We start from the raw sequence: 16,412 nt of genomic DNA, 5'->3' as shown, positions 1-16,412 counted from the left end.
TGAGTCTGAGCCTCAACTTCCTTGAATTCACCACTCAGTTTATTCGTCAAGTCCAGAAGTTTACTTTATTTGACGACAAGAAGACATGACGTGAACCTCAGCTGGAGCAGCTGCTGGCCTGCAGCGACTCCTGCTGGGCTACTTGTTTCACTGCACCGCCTCGGGTTTGGGAACTCGGTACTTGAGGGCGTTGAATTCTTCTCCAGGGCCCAGCGTTGGACCAGGAATCATTAAAGTCTGCACAGAAGAAAGACCACAGGAGTCACTTGTGTGTCGTTACACCAGGCAAAGTTGTTTGCTTCGTCAAGTGGACAGAGGAGTCACTTTATGTTCACATGCATGTGGTCATGATTAGTACGCGGAGCCCTTAAAGCCTATGGGGCCTGATGGGCTTACCTTGATGATGGGGTCCTTGGCAGGCGCCCAGCTCGGCACAATCTTGCCGTGTAGCCTCCAGCAGCCATTCGGGTTCACAAGGTGGCGCTCTATTACTAGGTACTCCAGCACGTCCTTGGGCTGGTCCTCATCGCCCAGCAACAGCCGCCCAAAGCGGTCGTAGATGGCGAGCGTCTAAGTTAGAGTCTCGGTTCACATCCAAAGTGGGTCGACACAAAAAAATTCTTCCGGTATGAGCACGTACCTGTCTGGAGTGCATGCGAACAGTCACCTGCCCGTACAAATTTTCTTTGTTCACCATGCTGCTGCAGGTCACATGTACTATCTTCGGCGGGTCTAATGAACCGTTGAAGCTCCAGCGGATAGTCTTCAGGCGGTTCCCCCGGGTCATTTCCTGTGAGGCCAGATGGGATGGGATGGTGAGAGCCGATACTCGGGAAAGTATGGAGGGTCAACGGTAAAAAAGACTTACAGGGTAACATTTCTCTGTAACCAGTCTGTGAAGGGTCTCTTTGTTGAAGCTGCGGAAAAGAATGTCAACCTCAGAGTCGACAACTTTTGATCTACTAGAATCGGTTTGTTCAGATGCAGTTCCACACACTCACCTAGAGAGGGCATTGTGAGCCTCGATGAAAATCTCTTGAGCTTGGTTAGCAAACTCTTTGGTTTTGAAATTAGTGTCGTGTTTCTTGATCGTGCTGAGCCTAAAAGAAACAAGAAGCTGAAAACCCAAAGTCAAGCCGTTTCATCCCTTTGACCAAACTGCTTCATCTTCACATTCCAAAATTCTCAACCTCACATTCGCCCCTTCTGAATCCAATAATCTTAATAGAAAAATCTCACCCTTCTCAATCTCAACATTCAACAGCTATGTGCCTCACTCTCATCATCCAACCACTGACCCCCACAGTCTCACAATCCACGCCATTATGTCTCACTCACAAGTCTCACCCGCATCAACAAAGGGTCTCACTATCCACCGTCTCATCTTCCTCACCCAACTTTCTCAACCATCTTCCCTCCACAATCTTCAATTATCAAATGCTCACCCTCTTGCATCTCTGGTCTCCCTCGTCTCAACCCACTCACATCACAAACAACATTCCCTCCTTCAAAAGTTAAAGTTGAAAGAGAAGGGTTCGGAATCTCACGCTATCTTCGCGCTTGCGACCTGTTTCAGCCGTTGTGTCTTCTGTTTCAGTCCATCTTTGGTCACCGTAGAGAGACGGGCATCTCCCTCTGGAGGGAGGTACGGGTCAAAGACCACAGCTGGACAAACAGCAGGTCAGATTAAAACAGTAAATGATAGAGGTGAAGGAAGAGAAGGCTCACGGGTGCTGGAGATGTCGATGGGCCTCTGATTCAACTCCTTGGGGTACACAAGTCCTGCAGCGCGAGCCTTCGCCTCCATTTCTTTGTGACTCAGCTGCTTACTGTCCTTTCCTTTAAAAGGTTGAGGGACATAGAAGCGACTTTTTGTGCGGACTGGTAGAAGAAGAGGGAGGTAATGGTTCACATCCTGAAAGAAGACAAGAGAGGTTTTAGTGATTGTTGCAGAATACAACAAGGGATACATTTCAAATACTTCAAACAGTAAGTATTAAGAAGAACATACCGAAACAAAGTAAACGTGCTACAAGCAGATGTTTTAGAAACTCTTCACAACTTCTCACTGTGGAACCAAGTAAAGCACGACCATGGCTGTCATTCACTTGATTAAGGCATGTGTGGAATTTCCGTTTCCTGGATACCAGCAGTGGTCACTCGGCGAGTTTCACGTTTGATCGTACAAACCAAATAGCTGATAGATAGACTTTATTAATCCCTCTGGAGATCTCCTTCGAGAAATTAGATAGACAGAGTGCTGTACGCCCGTTTCAACTGGGTTCATGTTGTTTTCGTCACCACTATACACCAATACTCATGATGTAGAATACATTTCATAGTTTACCATTAATATCTACATTTTCAGATTGATTAAGTACACACCCCACAAATCTCTGACAACATTTTTTACTAGACAGAACTCCTCAGAACTCATTTATCTCCCAATTATCTTTTAAATTGATTGATTCAAACACAGATTTTCCAGGACCTGCCGATTGCCTGCGAGATTCGTTGGATTATTTAAGGTTCATGTTTTCCGTCACTTCTAACACTAACTTCATGAGTTTCATTAAATGATTGATTGATTTTCTATGTATATTTTAAGACAAATTTTCTAATTTAACATTCATTACTTGATTAAAATAATTAAAATCATAATCACATTGTTTCTTTGTTTAACAAGCTTTAAAATGATACCAGCCAATTAAAAATGAAGTAAATATTGAGCAAGTCATGACATTTTGAAAGTGGGGATCAACAAGAAGGTCACACCTAAAATATTGAACTCTTCCGACTTAAAGTATCAAGGATGTTGACGAGAAATTAGAGCATTTTCACCGGTATTAAGAAACATAAGCAAAAAAGTGAATTGCCAGGGTTGTATACCCAACATATGATTTTTGGTGGCAGTATAAGATAAAAGAATCACATGAGATAATACAAAATAAGAAAAAGAAAAACATGTGCCAAAGCATCCATTCTGCTACAATTACTTTCTTACCACAGGAAAATAATACTTATAATAATAATAATAATAATAATAATAATAATAAAAATCGTAGTCTTTACGAGTCCTGTCTGATAATATTGGTTTCTTAGAAATCAATCTGTAAAAATGTAAACACATTCCAATTTACGAAGGAAACCATATCTCTCAAGAGGGACAAGAGTGATAGCAGGCACAACTCGATGAAGACTATATTATAGTCACAAACATAAATATGACCACCAACTGGTGTTTAATGGCTCCAATACCTTCAAACCCGCACATGTCCGCTGCAGCAGGACAAGCGTCCTCCTCACGGGCACCGCCATGTTCGTCTCCACTGTCAGCGGCTGTCAACTAGCGTCACGGAACACTACCGCCACCTAGAGCCGAGGGGTGAGACAGACGCGGAAGTCCAATCAAATAAATACACGTATATATCGCCTTTGGGGAAAAAAAACAATAATGAGAATTTATCGTGCGAATTTGACTGTGTAGCGGTTCTGTCCTGTGTTTCTATTTAAAACTGAATCGGATAGCGCTACCAAAAATCTGACAAAGATGTGTTTATTTCAACGAATTGAAGCAGCGCTGATGACGTAACGGTCCAAATTCAGTTATTCTGGTTATTTCCACTAAATCACAATGACAAAAATTAGGTTTAGTAAACGGAGGCAAAAAATATTTTGACAGCTAATTTTTGATAATTTAATAATGTTGGTTTACATTTAAGTTTAATTAATTGGAGGATTCTTTAAAGGAATTACGTCGCTATTATTTTTTGGGAAGCCCCGCGATGTAAAGCTTTCGTACGTCATCTGAACGTTTTCTGTGACGCGATGACGTCATCGACGTACGTCTTGAATTGTTTGGGCGACCGAGGGAGAGAATCCGCCTGAGAGTGATCCGGTTGATGTTGCTCCTCCTGGGCCGCTGGGTTTCGCTGTCAGTGCTCACACGTCCCTCCTGCTCCGCTCGCACCGCCGCGTCTTCCTTCTCGGCCCGGATACTACTGTCGGCGCGTCCGTCTACCATTGAACCAGCTCCCGGATACACCACAGGAACCATGCCTGACAGGAGGCCCTTCGTGCGGTTACCGACTGACGTGTACCCGGTCAACTACGGCTTGAGTCTGAAGCCAGACCTGGTCGATTTCACTTTCGAGGGCAAGTTGGACGCGACCGTGGAGGTTCGTGTGATCGCCGCGTGGATTATCTGCATGTTTAATAAATGTTATGTAATGCGAGGAGCTAACATGACTACTAGCTATAGCCCACTAACCCTGATAAAGGTAGCTCTAGCTCGCTAATCATTAGCCAAAGGCGCACAGCTTCAGCTCGGAATGAAGGCTCTCGGATGTTTTCCCGTCAGCTTTTCATTCACTATGTCTCCGTCTGAGTGAAGACTCGGGGGTCGAAACGCTCGACGTGTTAAGACCCCCAACAAGCAAGAGGAAGACTTGCACTATCATGTTAGCTTAGCACCTGCTGCTAGCCTCGCCTGTCAACACGCTTGTTTTTATTCGCGACAAATTGTGTTGTTGGTTAGTGACGATCATGCAGCGTGTTCGTGTTTTTGACTCAAAAACAATCATAACGTTGCTGTTTTAACAACAGTTTATCATTTTGATGACGAGGACTGTGTTATAGTTTAACTAATGTGATGATTAAGTGTCTTAAATAGATCCTAAACCTCTTGTTTTCATCAGTGTCTGTTTGTACAAAACTCTCTTTTCATTGAAATATTGACGTTAGAAAATAATCTTAAACCCCGCTTACTGAATACACTTTTTTTCTGGAGATTAAATCTTTTTAACCATAACCACACCCACTCTACTGCGATTGGTCAATCCTGAAGTCTCCTCCAAGGGATTCGGTGTATAAACAAAGCGGCCGTGACTACAGCTGGCTGGAGGAGTGAAGACCATTATTACGTCATGATGAACTCCGCTCTTGTAGCCTCTCGTTTGTCAAGATTTTAACCGATCAGCGAGGAAATGTACGGGATTTTGGAATTCAATATTACTTAACTCACGTTCTTTAATTCATAATGGGCATTGTAATAGATTCATTTTAAAATCAGGATTTGAACATAAGAATAAATAAGATCTATCACATTTAGTTAAATGAGTTGACTATTGACAGCTTCCAGAAAAATCCAGATTGTGTTCATGACTGTGAATTATCTATATAAATAAATGAATAAATAAATAAAATAGGAATTTATGCTCATAATGGGCTAAATAAAATGTATTCGTGTGCAGAGATTTATCCTAATAACTCTGCATCAGATCCCCGCCTTGATGATTCAGATTTATTGTTGTATTGAGTAAAAAGCAGAGACATGAAACTGTGCAGAGATTTACTCGCTGTTCCTGAATGAGACCCATTGTGTGTAAGGGGTGTGTAATCTTTTTAAGCTTTTCCCATCAGGTCCGCACCTATAGTTCCTTTGTTTTAAATAGATTTGAATAGTTTACAGGTGAATATTTGTGAGTAACCGTGAGAGTCGATAGGTGAAGGCCATTTGGGCTCAATAATAAATCCAATATTGTTAATCATTAATTCTTTCTGTACTGCCTGGTGACAAATATCTTACCAGACGGGGCCAGTTGTCATCGGGTCTCCTCGCAGTCCACTGTTGTTATGTTTTGGGCTCTGTGTGTCCCAGTTGCTCAGGGTGACTAATTGGCCATCTGTGCTCTCTGAGGCTAATTTTTAAATCTGGATCGTTTCCAGGTCACTCAGGCCACGAACCAGATTGTGATGAACTGCGCTGACATCGACATCATCACTGCTTCTTTTGCACCACAGGGAGGAGAGGGTGAGTTAAAGTGTTTTAACATGTATTAAATGTGTTACTCGTTTAAAAACCTAACCTAGAATTGATGTTTAGAAATCAGTGCGACGGGGTTTAACTACCAGAACGAGGATGAGAAGGTGACGCTGTCGTTTCCCAGCACGCTACAGAAAGGTACACCGGCTCAGACAAGTCTTCCTCTCTATCGTGACTTAACCTTTGCTGCCTCCAGGCTCTGGCTCCTTGAAGATTGACTACGTTGGAGAGTTGAACGATAAAATGAAAGGGTTCTATAGAAGTAAATACACAACATCCGCGGGGGAGGTGCGCTATGCTGGCGTCACACAGTTTGAGGTAAGAACAACTATTACCTGGAAGAATTGCACAGCTCTGAGATCGTTCATCACGTCCAAGCGTGTCTCCTCAGGCCACAGACGCTCGACGAGCTTTCCCCTGCTGGGACGAGCCAGCAATCAAAGCCACATTCGACATCACTCTCATTGCTCCTAAGGACCGAGTGGCCTTGTCCAATATGGTGAGTGTAGGAGGTAGAATCTGAGTCCTTAATATTCCGTCTTCAAGAGTTATAAAACCCGATGATCCTTTCCTTCAGAACGCCATCGAACGTCAGCCATATCTAGAGGACGACACACTGGTGGAGGTGAAGTTTGCCACCACGCCCATCATGTCTACGTACCTGCTGGCCTTCGTCATCGGGGAGTACGACTACGTCGAGGGCCAGTCGTCGGACGGTATCACGGTACGAGTCTACACGCCCGTGGGGAAGGCGGAGCAGGGAAAGTTTGCGCTGGAGGTGAGCATGGACGTAATGGAGATTTTCGGCTTCGACCCACATCTTGACGCCCGTTTCTTCTCCAGGTGGCGACAAGAACCCTTCCTTTTTACAACGACTACTTCAACGTTCCTTACCCTTTACCGAAAATCGATCTCATAGCCATAGCTGACTTTGCTGCTGGTGAGTGCACACGTTTATCTGATGAGTCGGCAGTGAATCGGTAGTAACGCTGACCTCTGAACTTTCTGATCCAGGTGCCATGGAAAACTGGGGCCTTGTTACTTACAGGTGTGTAGATGTTTTTTCTAGGGAAAGGGGAGACGATTATATTTTCTAAAGTGACTGTAAGAAAATGGCTCAAAACCAGCAAATATGAAAAACGGGTGCAAAAAGTGCTGAAATAAAGGATGTTGTTGTACATTGTTTATACAAATTCTATTAAAAAGTATAGAATACATTTTGTTTAAAATTTAAACCATTACAATGTCCACATCATATAACGGTATTACATTTCTGATGCATTTATTTTACATTCAGTTCTTTTTGACGTATAAAGATGAGAAAGACAAGAAAAAATAAGTTCTAATAACTTGAGAAATGACTAGGAATACATTTAAGAATAACTAGTTATAAATAAAATACAATTAAAAAAATGTTTCATAAACGAGTTTAGGTCAAAGGGCCACACGTGACCCCTGGGCTACTTTGATTCAGGTGATATCACGTCGATTGTTCAACCAAGCTTAAGAAGGTTTCTCTGTGTTTCAGGGAGACGGCGCTGCTCATCGATCCAAAGAACTCCTGTTCCTCATCCAAACAGTGGGTGGCACTAGTGGTGGGACATGAGCTCGCACACCAGTGGTTTGGCAACCTGGTCACTATGGTAACTAGACATCAGTCAGTAGTTGTCGATGTTGCACGGATCGTTAATAATTTCCTACATTGAACGACGCGTGGTCTGCAGGAGTGGTGGACCCACCTGTGGTTGAACGAGGGCTTCGCCTCCTGGATCGAGTACCTGTGCGTGGACCACTGCTTCCCGGAGTACGACATCTGGACCCAGTTTGTCTCCGCCGACTACACCCGTGCACTGGACCTGGATGCGCTGGACAGCAGTCACCCCATTGAGGTCCTTGAGAATTATCAGTCTGCAACTCGTAGAACTTTTAATCATTTCATGTCAAGAATACCATTTTTTTTCCCCTGAAATGTTCATGTTTTTTCCCAAAAGACAAGGTTCGTGTTAGTATATTCGTTACAATATTTATTGAAATGTTTTTTTTTATCATTTACTTTCCTTTTAGAATAATTAATTCAATAATGTGAATATTCTCAAAATATTTTTCTGTTTTTTACAAACCATTTGATATACTATTTATGATAATTAATTTTCTATTAAATATATCCTCAATTAAAAATATATATTTTCCGTTCATGTAGCCTTTTTTTCTCTTGGTATTTTCTGGTGGCACTTTTACACTACTATGAATTTAAAATATTAGAATTAGAAAATCAGTTGTTGTTTTTTTTGGAATTAAATTATCAAACTATGTGAATATATTAATAAAACCTTTTATTATTCATTAACAATGTCAATTTATACATTGAAATTATTTAATAATTATTAAAAAATGTTTAATGATTAATTCCACTATTCTGAGTGATAATATAAGTAATTCATATAAGTGATGAATTGTATTATTAAACATATAGCAAACTGTTGAACACAGTGTTCTGGGTACTTGAACATGGTCCTCCTTCTCCAGGTAAACGTGGGTCACCCATCAGAGGTGGACGAAATCTTCGACGCCATCTCCTACAGCAAAGGAGCGTCCGTCATCCGCATGCTGCACAACTACATCGGAGATGAGGTGGGCTCAGTTCTGCTGGTGTCTGCAGTGACCCGATGTGTTCTGATCCGTGTGCTTTACATCACAGGACTTCAAAAAAGGAATGAACGCCTACCTGTTGAAGTTCCAGCACAAGAACGCCGCCACAGGTATGTACCTGAACACAAGTGCTGACTCTGATGTCTGACCGGTGAGATGCTTCCCAGAGGATCTGTGGGAGTGTCTGGAGAACGCCAGCGGGAAGCCCATCGCCGCCGTGATGAGCTCGTGGACCAAACAGATGGGCTTCCCCATCATCGAGGTGAACGAGGAGCAGGTAAGGTTTACCAATATTCCGAACATGACGCGGGTGAAGGAAGTCTAATTTTGTGATGTCATCTTAGCGAGGAGAAGACCGTGTGCTCAAGCTGTCCCAAAAAAAGTTCTGTGCCAGCGGACCTCACGATGGTTGGTGTCTGTTCTGTTGATGATGAAAGCGTTGCTATGGTAACCTCTGGTTTTCCAGGTGAGCAGTGTCCCAGCTGGATGGTACCGATCAGCATCTGTACCAGCCAGGACCCAAAGTGCTGCAAGATGAAGATTCTGCTGGACAGCCCAGAGACCACCATCACCCTGAGTGGCGTGCCTCCTGAGCACTGGGTGAAGGTCAGAACCTGCCGCGAGTTCATCTCTGTTGAGTTTGAATGTGTGTTGAAGGGAGTTTCTCTATCAGGTCAACCCCGGAACCGTGGGCTTCTATAGAATCCAGTATAGCTCTGCCATGCTGGACTCTCTCCTGCCGGCCATCAGAGACCGCAGCCTACAGCCTGTGGACAGGCTGGGTCTCCAGAACGACCTCTTCTCTCTGGTAAGCACCCTGAACTCATCGTCCATCACCAGCATTGGTGTGTCTTTGTTTGGAGGATCTGAACATGTCTCTGCTGCCAGTCTCGTGCCGGGATGATCAGCACCGTGGAGGTCCTGAAGCTGATGGAGGCTTTCGTCAACGAGACCAACTACACTGTGTGGAGTGATCTGAGCTGCAACCTTGGCGTACTGTCTTCTCTTCTGGCCCACACCGACTTCCACGAGGAGATTCAGGAGTTCATCCGGGACCTGTTCACCCCCATCGGTCTGGAGCTGGGCTGGGACAACAGGCCGGGCGAAGGTGAGATGCCAGAGACGACACACAACCTCGTGTTCACTCTGTGTCACATACAACAAGTCATCGCTGACCTGGATGAAAGTGGAGCAGAACCGCTTCTACACATAATCCAGATTACCATAAAAGGCATCCTGTAATCCACTTGACTATTAATATTCCAGATGAGCTGTGTAGAAGATTCTCAGATCAAAAGTCAAGCTGTTGAATAAAAAATTGAATGAGAAAACGAGAAAAGCTTTCCAGCACAAATGACTGCTAAGACACTCGTATCTATGCAAGTGTGTCAGCGCCATCAGAATATTGAACACTTGAATTGAACATTTCTAATATTTAGAATTTTTATATTGAAACTGTTGGGTTTTTTAGGCATTTCATTAATATATATATATATATATATATATATATATATTAAAAATCAGAAAATGCATATTTTTACATAATTCAATTTTAAAATGTATTTTATTTATTTTTTTATGATTGACTACAAAAATGTGATTGTTTAAGAAACATTTGATTCAAAATGTCTTAATGAATTAAATTCGTAGCCTTTAAAATCAACATAACATCTTATACTGAATAAATAATAAATAAATACACTTTATAATAATTCGTCCATTATAATATATTAATATAGTATTTAAAAGGCTACAGACTAAAAAAGACAACAATTCTGAATTATTGGAATCAACTGTATGTGTCAAAAAATACTTTATTAATTTAGAAAATACTCAATTTTCTTTATTCAATTATTAAAAACTTTGGAAACCACTTTGTCAGTCCAGCAGTTGATTGTGCTTCAGGTCATCTGGATGCTCTGCTGAGAAGTCTGGTTCTGGGGAAGCTGGGGAAGGCAGGACACAAACCCACGCTGGAGGAAGCTCGACGGAGGTTCAAGGATCACGTGGAAGGAAAGCAGATTCTCGCTGCCGACCTCAGAAGCCCGGTACGCAAAGACTTGTTTTGACCTTCGGTGTGACGACTTTTTTTCCTGAGTAATGTTTTGTGTTTCAGGTGTACCTGACTGTGTTGAAGCACGGAGACGGGGCAACACTCGACACCATGTTGAAGGTCAGCATCTTCTACTGTTAAGATCTGACGCGGAGATCTTTATCTGCTTCGCTTAGCATCATCCACGTCACTAAGATGGCGGTCGTTAAGGGTGGAAAGTGTCCACACATTCTCTGGCCTGTATGAGTGCACCAATTAAGTGCTCACAGTGCACTAAACTACATTTTCACACACTGTGGGAACACATTTGTGTACTCAAAATATTAAGTGTCAGTGCAGAAGTGCACAGTTTGGGACTCACTACTTCTCTCTGTGTTCTACCAGCTTTGAAAAAAGGTTAATATGAAAACTTATCCAGACTTCATGGTGGATTCTTGCAGGAGAATATGAACCTTTTTCCGTTTCCTGCTCACACTCAGAAATCATAACGCAGATAAATGATGAAGCGAAGTACTGAAGTCCAAATGTAGCATTCACTCGTTCAACAAGACTGTTTGTTTTACTGGCTCTGATCCAGATTCTTCCAAACTCATGTTGGAAATATCTCTCTGTCGCAGCTTCACAAACTGGCCGACATGCAGGAAGAGAAGAACCGTATAGAACGAGTACTGGGAGCCATTTCTTCTCCTGAGCTGATCCAGAAAGTGCTAACCTTTGCCCTCTCGGTAAACGCACACAAACAAACACACACACATGCAGCGTTGACCCTCCTCTGACATTCAAGACACTTGCTCTCTCCGTCTCGCCTCAGGAGGACGTCCGTCCTCAGGACACGGTGTCGGTGATCGGCGGCGTGGCAGGAAGTGGTAAACAAGGACGCCGAGCTGCCTGGAAATTCGTCAAGGACAACTGGGAAGAACTTTATAACCGGTATCAAGGCGGCTTCCTCATATCGCGGCTCGTCAAGGTGAGACCTGGAGCGGAGTGATTCGCGAAGCACCAATTTGTTCTCGACAACCTGTATTGAGTTGTGTATTTGTGTGTGTGTGTGTGTGCAGCTCACCGTTGATGGATTTGCAATCGACAAAATGGCGGCTGAAGTGAAGGTGAGTTTTCCTCTCTGGCAAACATCTGGGGCTAAGAAGTTCTAAGAAGTTCGTAGTAGAACTTCTACTAAATATGTCCGGAAGCTGAAATCCAGAAGATGACGCAGCACAAAAATATTCAGATGTATGAATCTGTGCGCGACACGAATTTAGGCACTTTTCCTTCGTACATCCCATCAACCTAGAATTAATCGCAGACTTGTTCATCCCTTTCCACGCCCTCATTTACATATTTTAATGATTTTTAAATGAATTAGAGTCATGATTTTTCTCTCCGTGGTCAGAATGAAAACATGAATGTAAACTGGATTAACTGTTTATACTCGTTAATTTAAACATGTCTGATATGGACCACATACTTGCATTTAAATAGTGCAGATGAGCTCCGGTGTAGATGTTTATATTTTATATACAGTTATTAACGTGAATACTTTATTAACCGATGATCAGGGGCTTATTTGAGACGTCTCAAAAAGAGTTTAACAAGAATAAAAGTGTAAATCAGTAACTTAAAGTACTGTGTATTGATGAAGATGATCTGATCTTCTAAGTTTCATATAAATGTGAGACTCAACTGCAACACACACGTGAGTTCTTATAACATTTATAAAATAAAAACGTTTTGTGTACAAAAGAACAAACCATGTGACCGTGTATTTATTTAGGTGTGTTTTTCAAAGAGATGGCTCCAATCACGTGATCACATGGGTTCAGCTCCTTTCATTCTGCAGCTTCACTTTGATCAAACGCTGTTTCACAAAAATCTTCATGACTTTTGTTGACTTGACGCATCAGACGTGAATCATTTTCTTTGTTGTATTATAAAAACAAGCTCATAATTTATTTATTTTTCTGAATAGCGTAAAAAAGGAGCTTCAATTATTCATTATAAAATGAATGATGATGTCTTAATCAATACAGATCACCAATTTGGTGAATGAGAACATATTAATAAGTTAACTACTGTGTTATTTTATGATCAATATTGATCGTTAATTTAACTCTGATGTGAACGTCTCAACGTGACTAGTGAGGCTGACATGCAGCTGATGCGATGCATATGCGACCTACAGACCTTGTGGGAATTATGAACGTTGTACCGCACTTTTCATTATTGATACATGACATGACTTGACATTTTTTTGTGTGTAAAACCCCTTAGTATAAGAGGCTCCTGATGTTTATTACTATTGTGACACATGTGGCTCGTTACACTTGCTTTGTAAGAACTTGACTAATCTGATGCGTGTGGTTATAAACTTTGAATTGAAACCACAATCATTACTTTCTTATGAACCTGAAAGTCAAGTTAGTAAATAGATCCTTAACTTCGACTTTCTAATAACTGTGCTAACGTTGGTATTAGCGACATGTTAACAAGCTAGCAGACTGGCTCACCGCTGACCCTTTTGTTCTTGTGCGTCTAGAGTTTCTTCGACAGTCACCCGGCGCCGTCAGCGGAGCGGACCGTGCAGCAGTGCTGCGAGAACATCCTGCTCAACGCCGCCTGGCTGAAGCGCGACGCAGACGACATCCACCAGTTTCTACTGCGGCGCAAGGCGCCCCCTGTCTGATCAGCGACTCCTGCCCCGCCTGGCCCCCCAACACCGCTCCCAAACATCATGGCTGCCTCCCCTTTGACTCTCCAGAACGCTGGCTTTGTTTCTCTAAATGAACACTTTGAAACAAGAAGTCGCCGCCAAGAATGTGAGAAGGTGTTGAAAACACAGACTCTCTTGCAGCGATGCTCAGAAACGGTTAAATCCTTCTGTCCACACGCACGACCGCCAAAACTCCCCCCCCAGTAGCTGAGACAACTGTGAATCTGCGTTTGTTTGCTGCTTTGTTTACGTCTGTTTCTTCAAAACCAACCCAAAGGCCCTGTGATTAGTCGGCGTTCACATGGTTAGAAAAGCTGTTGACTTGTTTATTAAGCACTGAAGAGGAAACGAGCGGTTAGACTCGCTAGTACGGTACTAAACTTCCTTTACCCTGTAAGTTGTGGACAGTGTCTCTCCACATATCTTAAATACAGGTCGTAACACCCCTGACCATCCCTTCAATCCATGTCCAAGGGTGCGTGCACTCTGCGCCCCGTAATGGTGATCAATGAACTCTAATCTGGTCTGTCGGCCCCTACTGGCTGTGTCGGTGTGATTCTTGTCTGATTCAAGCTCATTTGAGTTGAGCGGAAATACCATTGTTTGAATAAACATGTCATGAAACCATCATGTAATTGAAGGAGAAACACTAATTTTATTGATCATTGGGGAAGAAAACGTGATCGGTTGCTGAGGGAAGTTACAGAAATGTTGAGTGAGTGTGTCTTGAGGATAGTTCATGGTTTCCTGGGGAAGAAAACTGTTGCAGATGATTTTCTATATGTGGAGTGTTTGTTTGATTTATTTTGTTTGGAAAAAAAAAACTACAGGTGTTCATTAAAATGGAGAGAGAATTCTGAATATGTCACTTCAGACGCGCTGACTCTTCTGTGTGTAGTAGTTTGTGGGTCATCTGAGCATATGGCAGACTTTTCTTAGCCGCTTCCCTGAGGGACCCGAAGACTGCCTTAAGTTCCAGAAATACAGAGATCTACTAATAATATCTATTTTTACTACAAATTACTGCTTTGGTTCACAAATTGTCCATGCGCTCTTGAGGCGAGAGAGGCTCAGACTTGAGAACGAGTGGTCGATGTTTCAATGCAGGAGGACTACCATGTCCTGCAGGGGGCGCCACAGCTCTCGTCTATTTGTAGCAGCAGCAGCGAAGAAGAGAACTTAGTTCCAGCAGGTTGCTGTGAGGAGGAAGATGGTTCTGGTTCTGGAATGACAGCAGTAAGTAAACAGAGCCACTCGTTTCTTTGATCTCTTCTGTTACGTCAATTCGCTCTTTAATTCACTCCTTTTTATCGAACTCTATTTATTTCAATGTTCTGGGAACTTCCCGGTTTTGGCTCCGGTTAGCATTACAGTTAGCGTGCTAATGCAATGAGCTTATTTATGATAATAAGGAAGCAAATGTCACTTTAACATCTTTAAAGCGGTGTAATAATTATAACAAAGTTAAAAGAAGTGATCCGCGTGTGTTTTTATGAAGAAGAGAAGCTTTCGAAGTAAAAGTGAGCTAACAAGTGTGGCAGGTGACAGCGGCAGTTAGCATTAGACGTCCTCATGTTTGTTTTGAGAATTAAAAAAACACGTTCAGATATCACTTCCAAAACAGATGCAAAGGTCGAGTTAATAAGTGCCAAACAAATGCATTCGCGTGTCAGTCCAAAGTCTGTAAGACTCGGGGCACAAAGAAGAAATTGACTTTTGGAAATGAAGTTATTTAAGTTGATAAATGTGACGTTTCGGATCCCAACCGTTGGCTCAAAGTAACTCCCACGCTTTGTGCGATGAGGTTGGAACAGATTGAAAATGTAAACCGCAACAGACTATTTATAATCCAGCACGGAGGCTTCTTAAAGGAACCCACTTACGGCAGGACCGCAAACTCCCACACGTTTTAAAACACGCATCAATACAGCCGTTTATCATCGCTTATTGCCTTAAAGCGACAAAGGCGTACTGTTAAAACATGTTCCACAATCTCACATTTTTATCTCCAATTTGTAAATTGTAATTTGCAACATGTTAGACTTTATATGGTTTCAGTTCTGAGAAAAAGTAAACGCTGATTCTTGTTACTATTGTAATTTCCTTGTTTTTACTTTACAATGTGTCGATTATATGTCAGATAACCTGCATTGAATCACTTTAGCAAAGCGTGACCCACATATCACTATTGTATTATTCTGTCTTTAAAAAGGTCAACTTGTTGTTCCACTGTCGACCACCAGAGGTCACGGGACAGAGTTTCTTCCATTTCATATTTTATCGATTAGCAAAGGTTCACAAATGTGAACGTATTTGAGGGCCAATGTGCAGGTCGGTCGAACCATCACCTCTTCTCATTTTGATTCCAGGTGGTCTGGTGTTGTCCAGGCGGAGAGTGATTGACAGATGACTGAATCATGACACTGAGCTTCAGCACGCTGGTTCTGGTCCTGCTGCTGACCCAGACCAGAAGCCTCGTGAGCTCAGCTGAGGAGGGGATTCTTGAGGAGTGGGTGCTGCTGCATGTGGTCCAGGGCCACATCGGGGCAGGCAACTACAGCTATCTGCGGCTCAACCACGATGGTCGCATCGTCCTGCACATGCGCAGCCTGGCAGGCGATGCGGACCTCTACGTGTCCGACAAGACACTGCGGCCCAGCTTTGACACGTACAAGCTGCAGTCGGCGACCTGTGGGCCGGACGTGGTTGTGGTGCCAAAGGACTTTGTCCGACCAGTGGGTATCGGGATTTATGGACACCCATCCTACCTGGAGAGCGAGTTTGAAATGAGGGTCTTCTACGACCAGACCATATCAGAGGACCCCTTCGACCGCAAAGAGGACGACGGGCAGCAGCAAAAGCGGTCGCCACAGGTGACGGAGGAAGAGTACCAAGAGGAGGAGTCTGTCTTCTGGACCATCCTGATTGGACTTCTGAAGATCGTGCTGGAGATCCTTTTCTGATCCTGAATTTACTTGTTAGATTCAGGACTTCATGTTTTGGCACTTAAAGATGTGAATTGACCCACCAGTGCCTTCAGTCGCAACAAGTCTAATAAAGTGGCTCCAGTTCTTAACACGCTCTTAATTTGAAGTCATTCCTCAGATTAGTCCGGAATGAATACATCTGATTGGTGGATCATCGAGGTGGGTCTTCAGGTTCTTCCTGTTCACGATGTT

At 42.9% G+C, this 16,412-nt stretch overlaps 3 protein-coding genes across 3 annotated transcripts; 2 read left to right on the top strand and 1 right to left on the bottom strand.

The window, feature by feature from the left end:
- Nucleotides 1-17: 17 nt before the first annotated feature.
- mrpl45 (mitochondrial ribosomal protein L45) lies at nt 18-3,341 on the bottom strand. Its single transcript, XM_087783036.1, has 8 exons — nt 3,259-3,341; nt 1,729-1,915; nt 1,548-1,665; nt 1,002-1,100; nt 869-917; nt 641-790; nt 397-570; nt 18-237 (listed from the first exon to the last, which is right to left on the bottom strand). Exons 1-8 carry the CDS (start codon nt 3,316-3,318, stop codon nt 148-150), a joined length of 927 nt encoding a protein of 308 aa, XP_087639162.1. The 5' UTR covers nt 3,319-3,341; the 3' UTR covers nt 18-147.
- Nucleotides 3,342-3,862: 521 nt separating this feature from the next.
- Nucleotides 3,863-13,880, top strand: npepps (aminopeptidase puromycin sensitive). Its single transcript, XM_087802013.1, has 23 exons — nt 3,863-4,178; nt 5,728-5,812; nt 5,885-5,962; nt 6,021-6,142; nt 6,216-6,323; nt 6,402-6,602; nt 6,668-6,764; nt 6,839-6,872; nt 7,353-7,467; nt 7,549-7,713; nt 8,351-8,455; nt 8,523-8,583; nt 8,641-8,750; nt 8,818-8,881; nt 8,940-9,079; nt 9,147-9,281; nt 9,362-9,581; nt 10,379-10,521; nt 10,590-10,646; nt 11,144-11,251; nt 11,338-11,493; nt 11,585-11,632; nt 13,060-13,880. Exons 1-23 carry the CDS (start codon nt 3,903-3,905, stop codon nt 13,204-13,206), a joined length of 2,775 nt encoding a protein of 924 aa, XP_087658139.1. The 5' UTR covers nt 3,863-3,902; the 3' UTR covers nt 13,207-13,880.
- A 520-nt stretch (nt 13,881-14,400) lies between these two features.
- On the top strand, nt 14,401-16,309 carry c1h6orf120 (chromosome 1 C6orf120 homolog). Its single transcript, XM_087783027.1, has 2 exons — nt 14,401-14,469; nt 15,603-16,309. Exon 2 carries the CDS (start codon nt 15,651-15,653, stop codon nt 16,194-16,196), a length of 546 nt encoding a protein of 181 aa, XP_087639153.1. The 5' UTR covers nt 14,401-14,469; nt 15,603-15,650; the 3' UTR covers nt 16,197-16,309.
- Nucleotides 16,310-16,412: the final 103 nt, after the last annotated feature.

Source organism: Callionymus lyra, chromosome 1 (genome assembly GCF_982586985.1).
Source record: "Callionymus lyra chromosome 1, fCalLyr1.hap1.1, whole genome shotgun sequence".
NCBI classification, from domain to species: domain Eukaryota; kingdom Metazoa; phylum Chordata; class Actinopteri; order Syngnathiformes; family Callionymidae; genus Callionymus; species Callionymus lyra.
This window is presented reverse-complemented; position numbering and strand designations above follow the sequence as displayed.